This window comes from Tribolium madens, unplaced genomic scaffold, assembly GCF_015345945.1.
Source record: "Tribolium madens isolate multiple individuals breed KSU strain unplaced genomic scaffold, Tmad_KSU_1.1 Scaffold_19;HRSCAF=116;Tcas5.2_LG9, whole genome shotgun sequence".
NCBI classification, from domain to species: domain Eukaryota; kingdom Metazoa; phylum Arthropoda; class Insecta; order Coleoptera; family Tenebrionidae; genus Tribolium; species Tribolium madens.
In genome coordinates this window covers 6922813-6944505 of record NW_025400983.1, presented here as the reverse complement: position 1 = coordinate 6944505, position 21693 = coordinate 6922813, and the positions used below count along the sequence as shown (strand labels likewise).

At 29.7% G+C, this 21693-nt stretch overlaps 2 protein-coding genes and 1 long non-coding RNA gene across 8 annotated transcripts in view; 2 read left to right on the top strand and 1 right to left on the bottom strand.

Annotated features, from left to right (window-relative positions):
• Positions 1–18761, bottom strand: part of LOC123013421 (rho GTPase-activating protein 100F) — a 40189-nt gene extending 21428 nt beyond the window's left edge. For 5 of the 6 annotated variants that reach the window (XM_044411920.1, XM_044411937.1, XM_044411947.1 and 2 more), the window contains exons 1-2: positions 18308–18761; positions 12543–12651 (exon numbers count right to left, since the gene is read on the bottom strand). In XM_044411920.1, the coding sequence (XP_044267855.1) occupies positions 12543–12626 (84 nt within the window). In that variant the 5' untranslated portion in view covers positions 12627–12651; positions 18308–18761. Of the gene's footprint in view, positions 1–5155; positions 5245–12542; positions 12652–18307 lie in introns of those variants that run through there. The other variant, XM_044411955.1, reaches the window with a different exon arrangement.
• On the top strand, positions 5486–6245 carry LOC123013472. Its single transcript, XR_006413274.1, has 3 exons — positions 5486–5637; positions 5690–6045; positions 6095–6245. It is a non-coding gene; the product is annotated as an uncharacterized LOC123013472 (long non-coding RNA).
• Positions 6255–7133, top strand: LOC123013461 (cytochrome P450 4c3-like). Its single transcript, XM_044411983.1, is given in 2 exon segments — positions 6255–6591; positions 6594–7133. Coding segments are annotated over 2 exon segments (666 nt in total). The 5' UTR covers positions 6255–6362; the 3' UTR covers positions 7031–7133.
• Positions 18762–21693: the final 2932 nt, after the last annotated feature.

The following is a 21693-nucleotide window of genomic DNA, read 5'->3' as shown; positions in this document are numbered from 1 at the left end:
TATTTCCAGTTCTAATAAATAAGATTATTTCATAATTTTGCCGCTCACTGTATATGAGAAAACCACAAAAAATTTAAATTTTGTATAGAATTTTTGGAGAGCTTAACAACGTAAATTAAAAATAAAAAACGTTTTTTATTGCTACTTTGTCAGTTTTAAGTAAACTTAAGTTAACAATGTAAGTTGTTAGCCTCTTTAATTTCTTACATCCTCGCCAAATACATCTGTAATTAATTTCAAAGGCTCTTGGGGCTCTAAACTACACTTTATGATTGACCATCATTTGAAACATCGGGACCGTGGAGCCCCCGCACCGCACACACAATCCATCTTTAAAAAAAAACAAAAATGTTTGCCTTTTTTCACAACACACGTCACTTAAGTTTCCCTTTTCATCTGAGATCGTTTACTACAGTTTTTCCACCGTTTTACTTTTTAAAAGACACAATTTTGAAATCTGTCACTCTCACATGTCACATGTCAAATATATATTGTATTATCAGTATTCAGTATTAGAACGGGTGTTTTTTTTTATTTTAGCGTCAAAGCTTTCCATGAAAGTTTGATTGTGAACACACCATAAGTTAATTAATCTGACTTTTGACACTTTATCGTGCGTATTAAAAATTGTGGTCTGTTTGCAACACAGGTTAACATTATTTAAAAGCCAACTTGATTCCCCAATCATTTATAGACACACTGTATTTTATGTAGTAAAAAATAACTCATTACATTTCCTTCAGTTTTCTCTTCTCGCGAACAACAATAAAACACTAACAAAACCTAAATTTATTTTTAATTTAACAGTATGGAACGTTTGAGGGTTAGTATGCCCAAGAATGTTCTCCTGCTGCTATATTGAAATTGCTGCTTGGCAGGATGACAGAAATGCTTCACAATATTGCGCGACAAACACCTCTGGACTCCACTAGAATCGACAAAAAGGTAAATCATCCAACCTGTCTGCTTTCATAATTAAGATCGGCTAATTTTCCTTATTTCAACTCTGTACACGTTTCCGCAAATTATATTAATCAGGAGGTGAAACCTCCACTCTGTAAATATTTAAACTTGTTCTCAGGACACCGACAGCGATTAGTTCAAATTGTGAAATTTTGCATGATTATTCACATATTTAATTTGTTTCGAAGTTACTGTGACAGTGAGAGACGGACCAATCCGAGACGTGTAATGCCTCGATTTCGTTTTGTTTTTCCGTTTATTCCCGTCACGGATTATTTGCACAATGTTTACGAATATCAAAGAGCAGCGACGTTATTTATTCATGCATAAAAAATACATTCCCTCACCCTCGGTGGTGCAAAAATCGAAACATTTGTGACTTGCTATCATAATGATATTCTGTATCCTTATCTAAAAAAGCAAAAATTTAAATATGTTAATGGGATTTCTCGGTGTAATGGTTTTTGCTGAGTTACGATCGAGCTAACTAAATGTGACTCAAGATTAATTAATTAATTTTTATGGCGACGAAAATTTTACTCTTTATTGAATTGGAACAAGTGATTTATTTTTAGAAAAGGAGAAAGGGTTTACGAGAGAGTTTAAGAGGTGTAAGGCAATGTTTGTCTTTCCGGTTTTATCTCTTAATAAAATGAGACGACGTCACGATTTAATCACTAATAGGGAGTCGTAAAATTGTCGGACACTATTGCCACCATCATAAACTTTATTACGACATGAGAAGTAGCGACAACAGGTTGCCATTTATTTGAAAAAATACAACTTTGATTCACGAATTTGAGCAAAATTGGTTTCATTATTTTTAAAAAATGTCAAGTTTTCCTCAAGGGTAATTCAGTTTTCCTCACGCTATCCAAACATGTTTCGAGTATTCTCGCATTTATTTACGCCTGATGTATTATATAGAACAATGTGTCATCCTTTATTTTCCCATCTTTACACGAAAATTGCATTCTATCCCAATAAATTAAAAATCAATAATTTCAAATATTGTTCACGTGTTTTCTCAATTTTCCAGTCCGTGTAATTCCACCAGTTTAATTTGATCATTATCTGCTATTCAGGAGAGAAATTGCTAAATACGGTGGAACAAATGAATTTTGCTTTCTTATTTCTCCATATTCACCAGCCTCTCAAGTCCTACACTTGAACGAAATCTCTTACCCCGTATCACATACATTGACAGCCGATCCAAATCGGGGTGACGTTCCTTTAAATGTTAATTGAAAATTTGTCAGGTAAAGCTTTATCGATCATTTTATTCAAAGAAAAATTGCTTAGCCTAATTGCATCGAATCGTGTCATTTACATTTTATGGACGAAAGCTTTTGACACACTTTTTGCAGATTAAAGTTTCATGTATTAATGGATTTCATTGGCGTGAATGAAATTACACCGTAGTAGAACACAAATAATGACTTTAACGACGAAAACATGCCAGCGTGCGAGGGATGAAAGCAAAATCTTTAAAAGCAACAAAAATTATAATTGCTAGCCCGGCGCATCCACCATTTTGCATTTTGTGTTTCATAAACGGTGTTCGAAGCTGTAGCTAAAACTCTGTTACTTTTACAGATTTAGACTATTTAATATTTATATATAAATATCTTAAGTAAGTACTCTAAAAAGCGACAGAAATTCCTATCACACATCGGCGTGTAATGAGCATATGTTCTTCGACGCTCCTGAAATAGTTATTTTTACATTGAGTGTTGAAAACGACTGTTTTTTTAACGCGAGAGTAAGCCTCGTAAACCCATTCGAGTGTTAGAAAAAAAAATTCTTAGACATAAAATTAACAATGTTTTTTTACAATATTTAATTTAATTACTTAAAATACTTCAAAATTTACTAGTCATGTTTTTGTAAGTGTATGAAATACCGTTAGTATGTGAAATAAACATTTCACGCATTTTTAAAATGGCTAATTTCGCAGAAAAAGTGCGATAGACAAATACAAAATTAACAAATTCTAATTTCTTTGATATACTCGTACTACGTGTCAAATAAACAGCAATACCAAGAATATCTAAGCTTTTGATGCAACAGTTTGCCACCAGTGAAAAAAGCACCACACTTTATGTCTTTTGCAAACAATTTTTCKCATTTTTTACCTTCTAGACAAAAGCGATTTTTTTATCAAGAAGAATCCATTAAAATTCCACAATTTTTCATTCAAAAAATTGTTGTAACATCACAAAACAAACTTTTTTAATCAGCTAGTGTATAATTATTTCCTTTGACGTTCGCTAAAATTTTCATTGTGCTTTTTAAAATGTTGCTTGTTGAAAGATTAGTTTAATAAGAATTTCTCTTTGTTAAACAACTAAAAAATGCATCCGCTATGAGTTTTCCTTGCGTGATTACTAAATACTCGCAATTTTAAACTCTCTTTTAGCTTAAGTTTAGTAAAAAAAAGRACAAATTTAAAGTTATTGTAGAACGTAACGGCGAATTATTTAATTACTACTGTTTTCTTGTTGATTGCAATTTTTTGTCATGTCATGTATTTTAAAAGATAACTCAGCAATATGTTATTGAGAAACGCATTCTGGGTAGGAGTAATAAAATAATTGCAGTTTCCTATTCTCTTTTAGTTTTTTTTTTCTCAATATTGTCGTAGAACTTGGGAATTAAGAAAATTCGTTGATTACATGCTTATTAATTTCCAAGCTTCACGACAACATTGAGAGAAAAATTCTAGGTAAGAAGAATTCTTAAAATTTAATTTAAAATGTCTTAATATTTATTGGTATTATACAGGGTGATTCAGCTTAAATGACCCATTAGACCCCTCTTGGCAGACAACCTATAATACACAAAGCAATTATTCCTTAATTCATATTCGAATTTTGAAAGTTTCATGAATGGAAAAATATCGTTCTTTGATTCTCGATATTTTGAAAATTTAATTTTGAATCAAGGAATAAGTGCATAATGTCTTATATGTTGTCTGCCAAAAGGAGTCAGGTGGGTCATTTAAGCTGAATCACCCTGTATTTTTATATACGTTGTAATAAGAAATAAAACTATTTTAACAAACAAACTCAAATGAGTCCCTAAAACAGCTGTTTTCGGGAACGTGTACAAAAAAAAAACTATTTTGTAATTTAATAATCACTCGTATTGTTTTATGACTAATTTTTCTAATTTTTTGTGTTTATGTTTGCATTCTAACATGTTTTAAAACATATCAATTAAACTTAAAACATTAAAATGTGAATAAAACAAACCCGCTGTTTAGCATTTGAAAGAAATTTATTATTTTAATTTTAAAAACAATTTTTTAAGTATACAGATAATGTTAAAAAAAATAAAAAAAAATAAACAATTGTAACCGAAATGATTCTATGTATGATTGATTCTTCTATTTCAATGCTACTACACATTTCGTAGATAACAAATTAAATATTTATATATAGTAAATACAAACAAATAAAAAATGGACAAAGTCTGGATATTTATTTATGTTTATTTTTTATTTATTTAAATGTGCAAAACGAGTGTTTTTTTAACTCGAAATAATGCCGTTTCCTTGACGAGATTTCAAATCGAGACAGAAAGGCATTCGGTCGTTAAAAACATTTTTGCACACATAATATAAACGTTTTTCCACAATATTTAAAATACTTCAAAATTTAGTTGTCATTGTGTGAAATGAGCACTTCACACACTGCTGTAAATATCGCATCTTTTAAAAAAATCACCACTCCGCCCATTGATCTCGACGTCTGTTCGAAGTTCAACTTCGCACATGATTGTAGAAAAAATATATTRTTTGTGATACTTTGACCTAGAGTCAAATTATATTTTGTCCGCTTTATGTACAGTTGGGGACATTTTTCTCGAGACACACTCTTGTTACGCACGTCTGAAATAGTGATCTCTAATATTATTTCAGTCACCACCGGAACAACACTTGAGATCACAATTTTAACTGACCGCTGTTACTATTTATGTGAAAGCTGATAAATACATTTTTTCAGCTGTAGGGCTGTACTAAAGAAAATGGTTTTTTAAATTACTTAAGTTTTACATAAATGTGAAATTTAAATTAAGGAACTATGGTTGACTTGTTTTAGTATTCTACAATAATATCACTTCTGTTAGTAGAAATGAAAATCAAGGAAAATTGTTCATTTTTATATAAAAGAAAAATATTTTTACTTACATCTCTTGTGATGTAAATAGTACATTTTACTAGAAACTCCAAATCTTATCATAGAGACATTAAATTTAACAAGAACATCTGTTTACGCTCTAACTCCACTTATGCGTATATTTCTTGACATTACAAAAATAAACTTAAATGATTAATTCAATGTCATTACTACAATTATAATAAAATACATTTCATTCTATAAATATGATAAGATTTTAATGTACATTGTAGGTATATATTTACAAATACGATAATTATGGATCTGTGATGAGTGTACAATTAGTTCTAGTTTGAGTTTCATAGTAAAAACTTGTGTGATAAAATGGCATTTGAAAAAATGGTAATAGGTTTGGTGGCAATTGCTGTCATTTGTTATYTTATCAGAAAATTAATTGCAATGGTGTTAGTAATAATTTACATTCAAAAAATGCCAGGCCCACCAAAATTCAATTTATTTGTTGGAAATATGCGTCCTTTGCATGGCACTCCAGGTTTGTATATTACAACTTTGAACGGTTTTGGCACCAATTTGAAAAATTCTAGTCCAAATTTTCAACGTTTTACGTAAGTGGGGCCTTGAGTATAACCCAATTTACAAGGCATTGTTATATACTCAGCCCGGAAAACTTGGCGGTAAGTCCCTCGAGAAATAATGCAATTTTGAACAAAACTTTCAGCTTATTTTACCCGACATGAAACATTGACAAGTTTTGGAACTCACTAGCAAGTGAGACGGAAAATTCTAACACCAGCTTTCCATTACACTATTTTGCAAGACTTTATTTTGACTTTTAATGAAAGTACGGAAGAGTTGGTTGAAATTTTGAAAAAGGAAGTTGAAAAACCGTTTGTTGAGATAACTCCATTGATTACTCAATTTGCTTTGAAAGTTATTGGGGGTGACCAAATTTCTTATTTTAATTCAAGAAAATTGCAATTAATTTTCAGAAACTGCAATGGGTGTTAAATTTGACTTTAGTATACCAAACACCGAAAAGAATACAAAGAAGCATTTCACAAACTTATTTCCATTCTCATRCACCGAATATTTCGACCTTATTTAATTTACGACATTTTCTACATTTTTAGTCCCAAGTTTTACGAAGAAAAGAAATTGGTCAGACTTTTACACAATTTTACCAATAACATTATCGCCAAAAGAAGAAACGATTTTCATCGAGGAACTGTCAATACTCAAAAGAAGAAATGCTTAGCAATGTTAGATCTACTACTGACAGTTCAAAAAGAAGAAGGAATCATCGATGATGAAGGAATTCGAGAAGAAGTGGACACTTTTATGTTTGAAGGCCACGATACTGTTTCAGCAGCTTTAAATTTTATTCTGCTGATGCTAGCAAACCATCCAAAAGTTCAAGAAGAAATCGTTCAAGAAATGAAGGATGTTTTAGGAGATGTTAAGAAGAAACCGTTTTACGATGATTTACAAAATACATGGAAAGGGTTATTAAGGAAGTCCTAAGGCTTTATCCAAGTGTTGATTACATTTCTCGCGAGTTGGGCGAAGATATGGTTACAGCATCTGGTTATAAATTGAAGAAGGGGACAATTGTGCAATTGCACATCTACGATCTTCACTACAATCCAGTTATTTATCCTGACCCGGAAAAATTTGACCCGGATCGCTTCCTACCGGAAAATTGTGACAAAAGACATCCATATGCTTATATTCCATTTAGTGCAGGACCTAGGAATTGTATAGGTCAAAGGTTTGCAATGCTGGAATTGAAGACAGTCCTCTGCGGTCTTTTATCAAGTTTTATTCTGCAACCTGTGGATACTCCTAAGAGTGCAGTTTTGGTTGAAGATATCGTTTTAAGAACCAAGGACAATATCAGAGTGAAATTTGCACTAAGAGAAATGTGATATATGTTTTAAATCGTCATGACAGTGCATTTCTTGTTAAAAAAAAAACAATCCAAATAAATTAGTCAAAACAAAATTACAGTTTATTTTAATGATTGTTAAGCTTGATCCAACATTGACCTATCTGACTTAGCAAAGAAAGAATAGTCAGATTAAATTCCAACTATTACAACAACTGAAGCAAGGTGAAGGCCATTTATGTGTTGTAGGAAAATTTTCTTTATTTTTACCGATAAAAGTTCATGAATCATTTGTTTTCAGACCTTGAATATATTAAAAAAATACTTGGTGTTAAACATTATTACTTAATAATGTTTTTGTAACTTCCAAAATGGTAATTTTGCTTATAACTTTCGACAGTAGGTAACATCACAAGAGAGTAAGAATAATAAATCTGTTGTGATGTTACCTACTGTCTACATCAAAATACCTAAAGATATACAGGATCTAGATTTAAGTAAATATAAAACTATTCTAAAAAAATATTTAATATCAAAAGCTTTTTATAGCTTCGATAAATTTTTGTCTGAAGATTTAACTATTGTTGCATAAAATAACAAAATTTTATGTCCATATTATGAGTGTTTGTGTTTTACACTTGTAATTTATTTATGTTGTATTTTTTATTGTATGTATGTACATCTAAGCATGAATAAATATTATTATTATTATTATTATTATTACTGTCGAAAAAATATTTTTTTAATAATAATAATTAATAACAATTTTTTAATAATAATTTTTTTCAAATAATTTTCAAATTATTTGAAAATTATTATTTGACAGAACTTTTCGAAAACGAGTTAATAGATAATTGTCACGTGAGCTCACTACAAATATTATTTGGATTAACCAAAAGTGACACACATAATTAAAAAAACAACCGTTGATTGGCCCTCTACGAAAAAATTTTTTCATTAGTGTTTTGGTACACCTACCTAGTTTTACCATTACATACATTTTTAAGGTATAAATGTTTTATTACAATATTACAAAATAATGAGAATTTAAAATAATAAAAGGAAGATATTTTTAGTTCAAGAAAAAGAAAAAGTATTTTTTTTCTCTTTTCTTTTCTCAAAAACCGCACCAAACCCGCACAAGAGAAAAATGCCATGAAAGGTGATTAATTATGTATGAGAAAACTATGAAAACATTATAGTTATTTATTAAACAATCTTTATCGTCGTGTATAATACAACATTCTTTTCTATAGCAGGACTTAAAGTTTAAAGAGAAAAATGAAATAAAAAAAATACAATTTTTGGCATTTCTCAATACGAAACGTCAGATTATTTTTAACAGATTTAAAGCAAGTTTAAGCCTTGTTGAGTCTAATTCGAATAATAAAATGTTGTATTTAACTCGTTTGAGTGTAAATGGGACGTTTTATTCCACCTCGTGGATGATAAAATTTGTACATTTAAATGAATAAAGTAAGTTAAAACATTTTATCTACTCTAGCTGTTAAAGTGTTACTTTATCTACCCTTGCGGTTAAATAAAAATAAAAAATAGTTTAACATCTGCTATAGAACAAAAAAATTGTACAGAATTTTTGGAGAGCTAAACAACGTAAACTGAAAATAAAAAAATATAAGTATGAGTAGTTTAAAATAAATTCAATATACAGTGAGTGGCAAAATTATGAAATAATCTTATTAAAACTGAAAATACAGGGTGCGCCAGAACTCGCGTCCCAGAGAAAAATGTCTTGTAAGGTAATCAGGAACATAAAAAATGTTTAAAAAAATCTATCTATAAAAATTTTGAAGTTATGAGAGTTTAAATTTTGCACTTTGACTCTATTTATTTCTTTTGGAAAAATAATTTTTCAAGATTTTTGCTACAGACTATTAGAAGAGGAAACTAGAAAGCTGAATCCTAAATTGTGACTGTTTAATGTTATTTGTGCCTTTTTTTAGCAAATTTTTGTACTTTTACTAAATAATTATAAAAAAAAACATATACAAGATCATCAATATTAATAAATAGTTATAAAAAATGTCATATATCAAAAAATAAATGTCAATTTTTTTTGACAGATAGAATTTTTTGAATATTTTTTCCATGTTCCTGATACCTTACTTGAAATTTATCTCTAGGGCGCGAGTTCTGACACAGCCTGTATAAAATGTTTTAATTAGAATTTTGATTTTTATACAGTCAGAAAATACCTTATGGATTATTACTATCTATTATTACCTATTTTCTGTGTTACAACTGGATCCAAATGAAAGCTTTATAATTCCTCTCTTTGACTGCTTTGYATTTAAAAATGTTTATAACTCAATTCAGTGTAATTTAAAATCGCATAAACAAGAATCTTTCGSCTGGGGTGAGTGTTAAAATATGAACGCATATCCTCGTAGTACAACTAGATGCAAATTGCACAGGTCTCCCTGTAGACTCGAATGAAAAATGCGCTACGATGCCATTCACGCTTTTCCCCTTTGCACAACTCATTATGAATGTATCAACATCACGTGAGGCCACGTACACACGATAGTAATTAAAGTAAAACGTAAACTCTAGTCGATAACGACGACCAATAGGCGGGCGGCAATAGCACACGCTCGGTGTTCTTTACCTGAAGCGATCGACTGGAAAAACGGGATGATTGTAGTTGATAAGGGAGAAAACTGGGTCTTGGATGGATAATCACTGAAACGGGTTCGAAAAAACGACGATTGCTAATTTAACACGGGGTAGAAATCAACACGTTTTAAAYGCGAGTTTTATAGACTAGGGGTGAAGAGTAGTGAAGAGTTTCATAACCGAAATTTATTTTTTGGTCTCGACAACCGTAATTGACATGTTTACACATTTTCGACAGCTACGGTATTTCATGTTTACAAAGCTTTCATTAAGTTTTAACACGAAAATTTTAAGCTTTTAGAGATACTGAAAAAAATTATACTTGATGGCAAATGAAGTTCATTAATACCATGAAAAGATTCGCATTTATTTACCTATTCGGTATTCAGAAATAAACACAATTTATTTTTCGATTCTGATCAATATCATTTTGTGGTGAAAATCGTAAACGCACGACTCCTCATAATATTGAGTATTGAAATCCAAATATGAATCAAAAAGTTTTGTATATTATTTGTGCGTTAGGTATTTTACAGCGTTCAGCTTTGCATCGTGCTTCAATATTAAAACTTTACCTTGAAAATTTTTAATGTAAATAACATATTTCGCATTTGCTATGACGATTTTGTGACACTGTTTTATCAAAAAAACAGTGCCACAAAATGCAACTTTGTAATAATTTTGTCATCACTGACTGCATACCTACTGCCGTTTTTAAATAAGAAATTATTGTGGATCAACGTATTTCACCGAAACTAATGCAATTTTTACATTTACATCTTTTCACACTGCCATCTCCAAATATTTTTTCAAACAACGTGTCTTTGGCGACAATAGAACAACACAATGGTATATAAAAAAAACAAGAGTTACAAAGACTTTGTGATATGAGTAGTTTGTAACMCGAGCCACGAGGTAGCGAGTGTTACAAATGCATGATTATTAAAACAAGCGTTTTTTATGCTATTTTTTCTATTGAGCGCTTTTCAAATTAAAATTATTGATGACATTTGACGTATGTGGTACTTAAATCGCTTGAAGATAGTTCAAATTCCACTAGTTGCGATGAAATACGCTAAACTACAACAATTTCTCACTTAAAAACGACAGTATGCACACTCAGAAATGGCAAAAATATTGCATAAAATGTTTCAAAATACAGAGAGCTTTTTTGTGACCGAAAACACAAAATGTTCATTGTGACACTGAAATAGAAAAAAATATGCAAGATTGTTTTAACACTCATTTATTTAATTACATATTGATTTTTGATTTTTTCTGTTTTTTTTTTTTAATTTAGTATGTATAGTTCTACTGTGGAAATCTTCTATTTAAAAAGGATTAATCTTTATTTTTAAAAACCTTATCATTTTTGTCATTTTTGATTACATTTTGACAAATAATGTAAGTTTCAAAACGAAATTAAGCATTCACAAAAAATTATTTTACTTTAATTTTTGTTTTTTGTAATAACACTAGGTATTTTTTATTTCATACTGTCCGGTATAAGTTCAGTTTTCCGGCTCAATTTTGACTAGAAGAAGTAATAAATCTATTACGGTATCAGTGCCGGTAAGTAAAAGTATCTACTATAGATAGTATATAGTACAAGATATATCTCATCTGGATAATAAATATTTCATTCGTTTTGTAATCTTTGACTTACCTGACTTTTGACGCAAAGTACTATTTTGATATTACATAAATGAATTTGAAAAAAGAATTACCCGCAAACGTCACAAAAGTCACCACTTTTATGACTATAAATGTCACAAGTAAAAGTTTTACTTTTCAGTCATGTAGTAAAAAGTATATTTTTGCACCTAAGCCTTTTTACTTTTACCATTATTGACATTTACTAATGTTTCCTTGTTGAACATCAGCATTCGACATTTTGCATTACTTGCTACACTAGTTAAATTAATAAACACTTGATTGCTAAGATTTTATTAGTTGCAAAGCATTCTGATTATTTAGTTCATTTACTTACCAATTATACTGATGCTTTTGACTCTCGATTTAAATACGTTTGCGCATAAAATAGTGTATGTTATTCTGAGTGTAAGTGAGTTTATGTGGATCAAATGAATTATTTGCCTCGGCAAAATAAACGTTCAGCTTCACCACATAAACTATCACTTTAACTCCTAATTGCATAATATACTATTAACTTGTTTTGAATTTTTATTTATAAAATTATATTGCTGGTAGATACTTACTCGTAGGCTTCACATTTTTTACTTTTACTTTCTGTACACTACATTTTCTCGTTTAATTATTAAAATTATTTTATAGCTATATTTTACACTTTTTCTGTGCCAAAGTGGTGATTTTAATTGCATGCAAATTAATTAATTCATTTAACTTAAGGAACGATCCGAGTTCTTCTGCAAAAAGTTCTTATACTGATTTAAATTGAACCAAAACCATCTCGAAATTTTATTAAATCAAGTTGAATTCATCAGTTTTAAACTTCTAAGTTGCAACATAGTCTACGACTTTAACTTTAACCGATTCTCTTTAGTTTTATTATTCTCTAAGTTGCTTTATAAAGTTTGCTTCTTCCTTATTTCATCAGTTGTGCCTTTACACTACTTTACAGCAGCTTCAACACTTTGAAATTTACATTATGAGACAAAGACAGGCTAAAGACTAAGAATAACACACAATGGCACCATTTGCGTTTTGTTATTTTATAGAACGTTGCATTGTTTACGATAAACACAAATATGTCACTTCACAATGACGATCAATACTTTCTTCGGATCTGCATTAACGTGTGACATTTATTGTTTTCGAATTTTCACATATCATAAGGTTGAAAATTAAAAAAAAGACATACACATACAGAGTGATTTTTTACAAGTTTGAGACTTGAGACTTTTTTTCGTTGTCTTAATTTTTGAGTTACTTACCTTCCTGCGACCACAGCAGAGCATATTGCGCGTGCGCGAACGACCGGATGTGATCTTCGAGCGCGCCAATTTCCGCCACTGCATACCAGATTAGCTCTGGGATGTCGTTCTGAAAAATAACAACCAGATCCATTACTACACAAAGGACGCATGCTGGCCGCTTTACAATCACGATGATTGATGATAGCCGCGAATTTCAGATTAAAACCATTTTTTAAAAACACCTGTTTGATGCGCCCACAATCAATTCAAATTTCATTTCGGATATCGTATTGTAACTTATTGATCTGTGTGTGAACGACAGATGGGGTCTTTCGAAGTCATCGGTGTGTAACGATAGCGAAAATTGTGTGTAAAATAAAAAACAACACAGGGTGCTTCAGCAAAGATGTACGTACACATAACGGATCACATCACTCTGTGAAACAAGACAATAGAAAGGATAAATTCGACCAATTTAATTTCCAGAAAACAATTTCCTAAACAAATCGCTATCGAAATTTACTCATAATAGGCGGAGTCAATTTATACATTGTCAATTGAAATTCGAAGGGTGTCGACAATTGAAAATTAACTTCCCATTTTAATTTCTTGGCACTCTTTTGCAATCAAGTTTAATGTATTTTGTATTTTGTTATTTGTTTGTTATAGTAAATAAACAATCACAAAAAATGACTTACAAATTACCTTACTTTTTTTTCAGTTTCAATTTCAATTTTATTGAATTTTTAGAAAAACTTTTCAAGAGTCTCAAGACGAACAAATGAATTTTTTTTATATTACACCATTCCAAAAAATATTAAGAACTAAAAATAAAAATTTTTCTAACTCTGATGATTTTTGAAAAAAATGGTCATATTTAAAAAAAACATTTTGAAGCTTTAAGTTTCTAGTTTTGAAATCTTTTGGAATTTTTTTTTCTGTGCTACGGTTATCACGCAATTTTAAGTAATAGCGCGATAAATTGAATTCTAAATTTTTATGTTTTAGTAGATTTACTAAAACAACGCAAAAAGTTCCTTTTTTCTCTTTTCTTTAAATCAATGTTAAAGGTGAAAAAAAATATTTTCCAAAAAATCATAAAAGGATCTTATAAGACATTTATTTCAGTTTTTGGCACTTCCTTTATATTCTCTGTGTAGTCATTGGTTGGTGAGATATCGATGATCAGAGACAAAAAGATCTTTTTTCATTTAAAGTCACATATTTCAACGACCTATTGACGTAAAGAGAATGTCAAAAAAACATATTAAAGGTAAACGAACGTCTTAAAATCCTAATTCCTACGTTTGTGGGCCAAAAACAAAGACACAAAAATTTAGATTTTTTTCTCGCGCTATTACTTAGAATTGCGTAATACCGTAATATTTTTTGGCAAAACATTTTAAAACTAAGAAACTTAAAGCTTCAAAATGTTTTTTTTTTTAAATCTAAATGCGACCATTTTTCGAGAAAATTACAGGCTTTCAAAAATTACTAAAAAAATTTAAGAAAATTTTTTGTTTCTTTAATTTTTTGGAGTAGTATATTTTGTGGTTAGATTGCGATCTTGCGACAAACAAGTTGAAATTGGGCCTTAAGTAACGAAAATGTCATATCTAGTATAGTTTTGTCAAATAATAAAATTATGATTTTTTTTTTCTTAATTCTGCGATATGAGTCCGAATTTAAATCTCCAAGTTTTAATTTCTATTCTGTTTTGTTATTTATTTATTATTTGTTTTATTATTYAGTGAAATGTCGTTTAATTAATATTTTGTTTTTGTTTGCACCACCAAATGAAAAACAAATTTTTTATTTCATTTATTTGTTTTTGTTACGAAACATCATCAAGACACTAAAGTAATTTTCCACGTATTTTTCGTTAAAAAAACCGTAAAATTAACATTTTTTCATATTATTGTTTGGAGAAAATTTAAATTTATTGACTTTTGCTTTTAGATATGCTAAAGCTCCTTTCAAATTCTTACGAGTGTTGAATTTTGTTGCTTGAAAACAACATTGCAACGCGGGTGATTGTTGAACTTAATATTTGACTTTGTTATTATCAATTTGAAATATTTTTAATAATAAACTAGTAGTATAAAAACATTCCTTTTTTTCCTTTTTTATTACACGACTGACGTCAAATATATTGTGACTTTTGATATCTGTATGAGTAATAAAAAATTGGCGCTATTATACAAGTCCACACAAATAAAAATCTTCAAATGAAAAATTAAACGAAATGAGGGAATAAAAATGTAAAAAATACATCTCTACTAGCTGAAATGGATGTGTGCTATTATCGTAATAGCTTTTTAGTTGGCAACATCTGTTTACACAATTGTAGTCGTTATTATTGAAAAAAACACAATTAAAAAAATACTTTCGGATCGATAATAATTTTCGGTGGTATTATTCCGGCCATAAACTTAATTTACTTTTCTATTTACGTATTTTTTACGCGTGTAATAACATGACTTTAGAGCTAATGCATAATTAAACCCCAAATTGATTAATGATTTAGGTTTAATTTAAACCTAAAATTAGAATTTCTAAGTCTTTTAATTATTGAAAGCTCACACTGGCATATACAAAAACTGGTTTCATCATTCATAATTCAACCGTCAAAATAGTTCCGTTTTGCTTAATTTAATCAGATTAATCAAATTTAAACTAATTAAGATATTCGCGTATTGTACGAATGTCGTGTCSTGACCACTTTTRTGGCTCATAAATTCCGGACAGTTTTATGTGTAGTGCGTATTTTTATGAAATCTATTATTAAGCCGAATTTCATTGAAGGATAAGAAATTTAAGAACGTTTCGCATGCAACTAACTGGGGCTGAATTATGCAGGATTCAACACTAAAAATACTATAAAAGAGATTTTGCTAGGGAAAAATGGGAAATAAGTGCAAAAAGTTCCCATTATTGGTGCTGACACAAACGTGTTGAAATTTAATTATAACCAGCTTTATGTTTTTATCAGATAAGTGCGAAACAATAGCTATTACTACCATTCAAGAACTGTTACAACGTAAGTGGTTCTTGTCACCCTTTATCTTTATCTTTCTCCCACTCTGCCAGCTTTCCATTCCTGGGAAATTAATGTTGTGTTTTGAATAATTTATTACGTACATATGTAACAAGAAAAAGATAAATAGTCCGAGTTAAATATTAAAGGGGTAAGACATAATTTTTCACATTCATTCAAAAAAGAGGAAAATGAATATTTCTTTCAGAGATGATTTTTGGCAATTGATGAATGCGTCGGTTGTGCCCTGTTGACCTTTATAAGGCACTGCCCATTGCCCACTGACATTTTTCCGAAGCACATAAATTAATTTTCCGGGCTTTCACCGAGCAATTAAAAATTGAAGCTTCATCGATTGTCGTTTAGTCAACGCACTTCTAAATTAAAATAATTGCTTACACTATTTGCCTTGAAGAGTAAATTAATATTTAAAAGTTAATTTGGAACAAAAACTGGGTTTTCACGAGAGATAAGCGCAACGTTGCTAAAACTGTATTTATTTTGTATAAAAATTCAGTCTCGAGTAATTGAATATTTTAAAAATTGAGGACGTTGCATTTCTTTCAGATAATAATTCAGATAATCATGAAACAATTCAGTAATGTAATGTAATGTAATTTCTCATGTGTTCATTATTAAATCTAATTACTTGGATAATAGTGGAAGCCGGGTATAGTCTTTGTATGTGCGACTTTATGGAATTATATTGCAAATATAACGCTATTGTGAGGGAAACTCGATTTGTACGCTATGATCAAAATAATTTACAGTTGAATGTATGACAGGGGCTTTGGATCCCAAATGTAACAAACTTTTCGACCTTTTTAAGGGGGAATTCAAAAGGAATTTTTTTACTAGTTTTGAAGTGACATAAAATTTCTTCCGCTCTCATATTTACATTCCCTGTCCGCAGCAAAGTTGCGCGAGGCTTTTTTATGGAGGTTTTGAATAAAAAATAACACGGTTTAAGGTGCTCTGCTGGGTTTATTCTAAAGACTTGAGAGGAATAAAATTATTAGTATTGTAATAATTTACAAAAATGACACCAATATACCTTCGAAATGCTTTTACCTTATTATTGCCTTAGCTTTTTTGGATTATTTTGGTTCTTTCAGTTTTTCATTTTTTTTTCATTGGATCTTTGAAATCCGATATCTTACGTTTTTAAATTTGCATTTGTATTGTGTATATTTATATTTACATTTGGGCATATTTAGATTTGAATTTTTATTTAGTATGTATTGAAAATTTCAGGTTTTCAATTTTAAATTTGTTTGAGTTAGGAACATCCTATTTAGGTTTTGTACATGTAATTTTTGGTATATTTCTATAAAATTTTGTTTATTTTGTTTTTCCTGTTGTTTAATCTTGATTTTATTGGGGTTTTTAAAAACTTTTAAGGAATATATTGTTACAAATTTCAATAGATAGAATATTCAATTTTAAGACAAAAGTTTTTTATAAACATTGTTCGAAAAATGCTATATAAGGGAGCTACACCCCCAAAAAGGGGTGCGTTTTTTAAAGGGTTTTTGTCAATATTTCAGAATAGATAAAATTACAAAATTTGGTACAGCCATTATACATCTAAACAAATTCCAAGATGAAATATCGAAATTTTTAATCAGGGGCGTTCTAAATTGTAAAACGAATTTGATTTTTAATTTTTATGCTGTTTATAGTCTGTAACATAAATTTTAAGACTGATTTTACTCAAAATCGGTAAATTGTATCGGATAAATGCAAAATACCTTTTTATGAAAAACTGTGAAATTTAGAATTTTGTTGTTGAAAGTGGCAGGAAACCACAGGCAAAATAGTTAGAGTACTTTTTATTCTAAACTCACCCCGTTTAGAAAGCCTCTAATTAGAAATTTTAACATTTTATCTTTGAATTCGTTTAGGTGTATAAAGGTTAACATCTGTACCAAATTTTGTAATTTTTTCTTAAATAGTTTCGGAAATATTGGAATAAATCTATTAAAACACTCACCTCTTTCCCTTGCGAAGCTCTTTTCGATACATATTCATAGGAAACATTTGTCTTAAAATTAAGTGACTTTTTATCAATTTTTGTCTTTTCTAAATTTTACCTTTATTGTACTGTTTTGTTTAAGCTTGTTTTAATTAAATTTAATTACTTGAAATTTTATGTAGCGGTCTTAGCTTTGTATTCTGTTTTTTTATTTTTTTAAATGTGTTTTTTAGTTTTCGTAATTTTTTTATTGATTGACAAAACTATTTCAAAAATAACTTGAACTATACTTTGTTAATTTTTTATTTGATTTGACATTACAGCTTTTAAGAATTCAAGCTTTACCTACTTAGATGAGAACATTTTTGTACTAAATCCTACATTTCCGTAATTTTTCTTTGGCTTTTTCAATAACATTCAGAGCCTCAGAAACTTTACGTCCCAAAGGACATTCTGTTTACTTAATATTTTATCAATTTTCATCGTATTTGATTAAGCAATTTAGTCGACACGCGCATTCGAGCAAAAGCATCAGTGATGAGCCAAAAACCATTACATTTACTCTATCTGATTTAATCCAAGTTATTCCAAGTGAAATGAAAATTCTTCAAAAAATTYCCTCAAACAAATCTGAAATTACTCGTCCTATTTAGGGYCAAAAATCAATAAACCGTTTGGTCATTTCTCAATCTGTCTTTCATTCCGCATTAGACAAATCTGTGGAATATATCGGAAATGTGTCACTCAAAAACTGGATTTTTCTGGCATTACCTGTATGAAAGCATGATCACCTATTCTCAAATTTCTTGTACAAGACCTTCCTGTGTCGTGTAATGAGTAAAATGGATTTCATTTCGTCGGGGATGATTTATTCGGGGGAGCTTTGGAATTGCCAGCGTCGTACCACCTTAATCAATATTTCCAGTCCGGGTCCTACTTAATCATCGCGTAAAAACGGCACGAACACGTCACAAAATCACTCGAAGCAAGCACTGAAAGCCCTCGTCGTCGTCATTTTGGTGTCGCGGCCCTTGGCTCAATGAAAAACTGGAGGAAAATGTCGACGCGCGCCAGGAATACAGCTCAATGAACGCGATTCATCGCTTTCACGCTCTTGGACGGGTTAAACGAAGCAAACTAACACTTATGACAATCTAATCAACTCCTAATTAGTTAATAATTAAGTGAAATGCGTTTAAAACGGCGCGATTTAAATTTAGAGCAGCCCCGACGGCTAGTACACTACGGCCCCCTCCCTTGCGAGCTTTGCCGAAAGCTTGCGGACACGCGCGAAAGCTCCCCGTTAAATTGTCCTGATGCGCGATTTTACAGCAGGAACGGAGAAAAAACGAGACAGGATTTCGATACACTGAATATTCAGACGGGGTCACGGCACCCGCGACCGATATAAATTACTTTGATTAACAAGGGGAAACGATCAAGTCGATACTATTTTTTTCACAATTATTTATCGTCACCGTATTTCATTAGCTAAATTATTTAGAAAGGGATGGGAGCTACTTATATTGATCAACAAATTTCGATCAAAGCCAAGCTAAACTGAATCTTTTATTCAGTTTTTCGTAACACGAAGCTAARGCTCGGGAAGCCACGATAATCAAGCTTAGGGTAAGATAATTTTGCTTGGCAAGGATTAACTTGTGAGGGTCAAAGCGAATTAGATGTCAGAGGAGGCACAGATTTGGCTAATTCTAGTGGCTGCTAAATAAACTTCTTAAATACTTTCAAAGAAGTAACATTAAGCTTTTAGCTCAAGCTTAATTTAATCATAGGATAGAAAAATCCGTAATTTTTAAGTTTTATTGTAATATTTGTTTCTTTATACGAGTGACTCGTAATTGAATGGAAATTGCAATTGTATTCTATTTTGTTTATTTAATTTACTGTATCACTTAAAATTTGCATTTTTCAGTTTTTTTGAGGTTTTGATATTCTGGATTGTTCAATTTTTGCTTTTTATGTTTTAATATACTAATTTTTGTGTTTTTAATATTTTCAATTTGAAACTGCAAGGTTTTATGTATTTGTTTTCTTTTTGATTCGGTTACGTAAATTACACAAACTTTACAAATTCACGTTTTTAGATCTTAATTTTATATGTTTAAGTTTCTATCAGGGAGATTTGCGATTTAAAATCTGGTTTTAATGTCTTCATTTTTGATATTTTTTTGTTTTCATAAGGTTTACAACTTTGTGTTTTTTGTATGTTATAAAGTTTTACAAATTGTTTTATTAATAGTTATTTATTATACAAGACAATGAAGAAATTGTTTATCTACGAGTGAAAAGGTTAAGTTTACGAGTGACGAAGTCACGAGTGGACTTTTTTCACGAGTAGATAAACAATCTTTATCGTCGTGTATAATATTTCGTTTTATTTTGTACTCACCTACCAGAATTTCTTGAATCTAAACATTAGATAAAAATTACTTTATTTCACTAGACGATAAAAGACTATTTACTGAAATTAGTTGATAAAAGCACTCTTTAACATTGAGTACAAAATAAAGTCTGTTTACTGAATTTTTTTACTTGCACTTTTTAGATTCAGTTTTTGGATTTAGAAACTTAATGTTTTAAGTTTCATATTTTTTCTATTCTTTATATAAAGTTTTTTCAAACTTTGAGGGGTTCATTTTTGTTTTGATTTTTCGAATTATAATATTTAAATTGAGAGAGAGAGAGAGTGAGAGAGAAATTGTTTTATTGACAAGAGATACAGCACAATACAAATAATAATAAATATTTAAATAATAGAATATTTAATTCAATTTAAACAAACAGAAAGAAAGGGAATCAATCGGCCGTCGACCGAAGTCCTTCAGCTCGCTTTCCTTTTGCACTTTAAATTTAGAGTTTATTATAAATTTTTCAAAATTTTGAGTGTTATGACTGATTATATTCAAGTTTTCGTATTGATTTAGATTATTGTTAGGTTTGATGGGTTTTCAGGATTTGGATTTTTATTAATTTGGGTTTGTAGGTTTTAAAGTTTTTTTAGAGGATTTCGGAAATCTGAATTTGCTTCTGTCTTTATTAAGCTTTTTTGAGTTTAAATAGACTTCTTGCATTGTTGAGGTTTTTCGATAACGATATATTGAATATGGAATGGTTTATTTTAACAACTAAATTGAAGCTGCTCAAGTTGTAATTATGTTTTTTTACATATTTAAAATTGTATTATCTAGTTTTCCATGTTATAAAGAAAATTTTAAGAACAGTTTAGTTTTTCAACTTTGAAAATTTGTTTTTTTCAAGTTTTTTAGATTCGGTTTTTTGATTTCTTTTCAACTTTGAAAATTTGGTTTTTTCAAGTTTTTTAGATTCAGTTTTTTGATTTCTTTTCAACTTTGAAAATTTGGTTTTTTCAAGTTTTTTAGATTCAGTTTTTTGATTACTTATTTTTTTGATTTCTGGGTTTGGTGTTAACAGGATTTTTTTTATTTTAAATTTACTTGGATTATACTTTTTTCGGTTTTCGGTATTTCGTTTATTCAGGTTGTTTATGTTTCTGTTTTATACAGAGAGTTTTTTATTGAATGTGTATTAAATTTGGGTTTGAATTTACTTCATTTTTGGGTTTTACGTTTAATAAAACTGCTTTAATTTCAGTTTTATTTATAAAACTATATAAAATATACCTAACTTAATTCATACTTTGAAAATGCTGGAAGATAAGAGTCAGATTCTACTCACATTCGATTTTAATCTTGGATAAAAAAAACTAATTAATATTTCTCTTCTGAAATATAATCAAGTGTTTAAATTAAAAAATTTCTTATTTCTTACTGGCTTGACCCAGTTGAAAACTTCTTGATCTTTTACCACCCCATTCCATTTATTTTATATTCTTCGGATTAATATTAAAGTTGAAATGCTTGAATCGCTTATTAAATTAGATACAAGAAACTCTGCCGCATTACTTTAGACTTTCATCTCATAAACACATTTTTTATTCCTTTTATTTATAAAACCTTGCAATATTGTGAAGGGGCACAAAATAAAATTAAAAACAATTAAGTACCTACATGTGTTATGTTGGCGTTAAGTTTACAAAATTTCTCTTATATGTCGACGAGAATTGAGTGTAATGAGGAGAAACAGAGAGGTAGTGGAAATAACAATTACATGAAGTG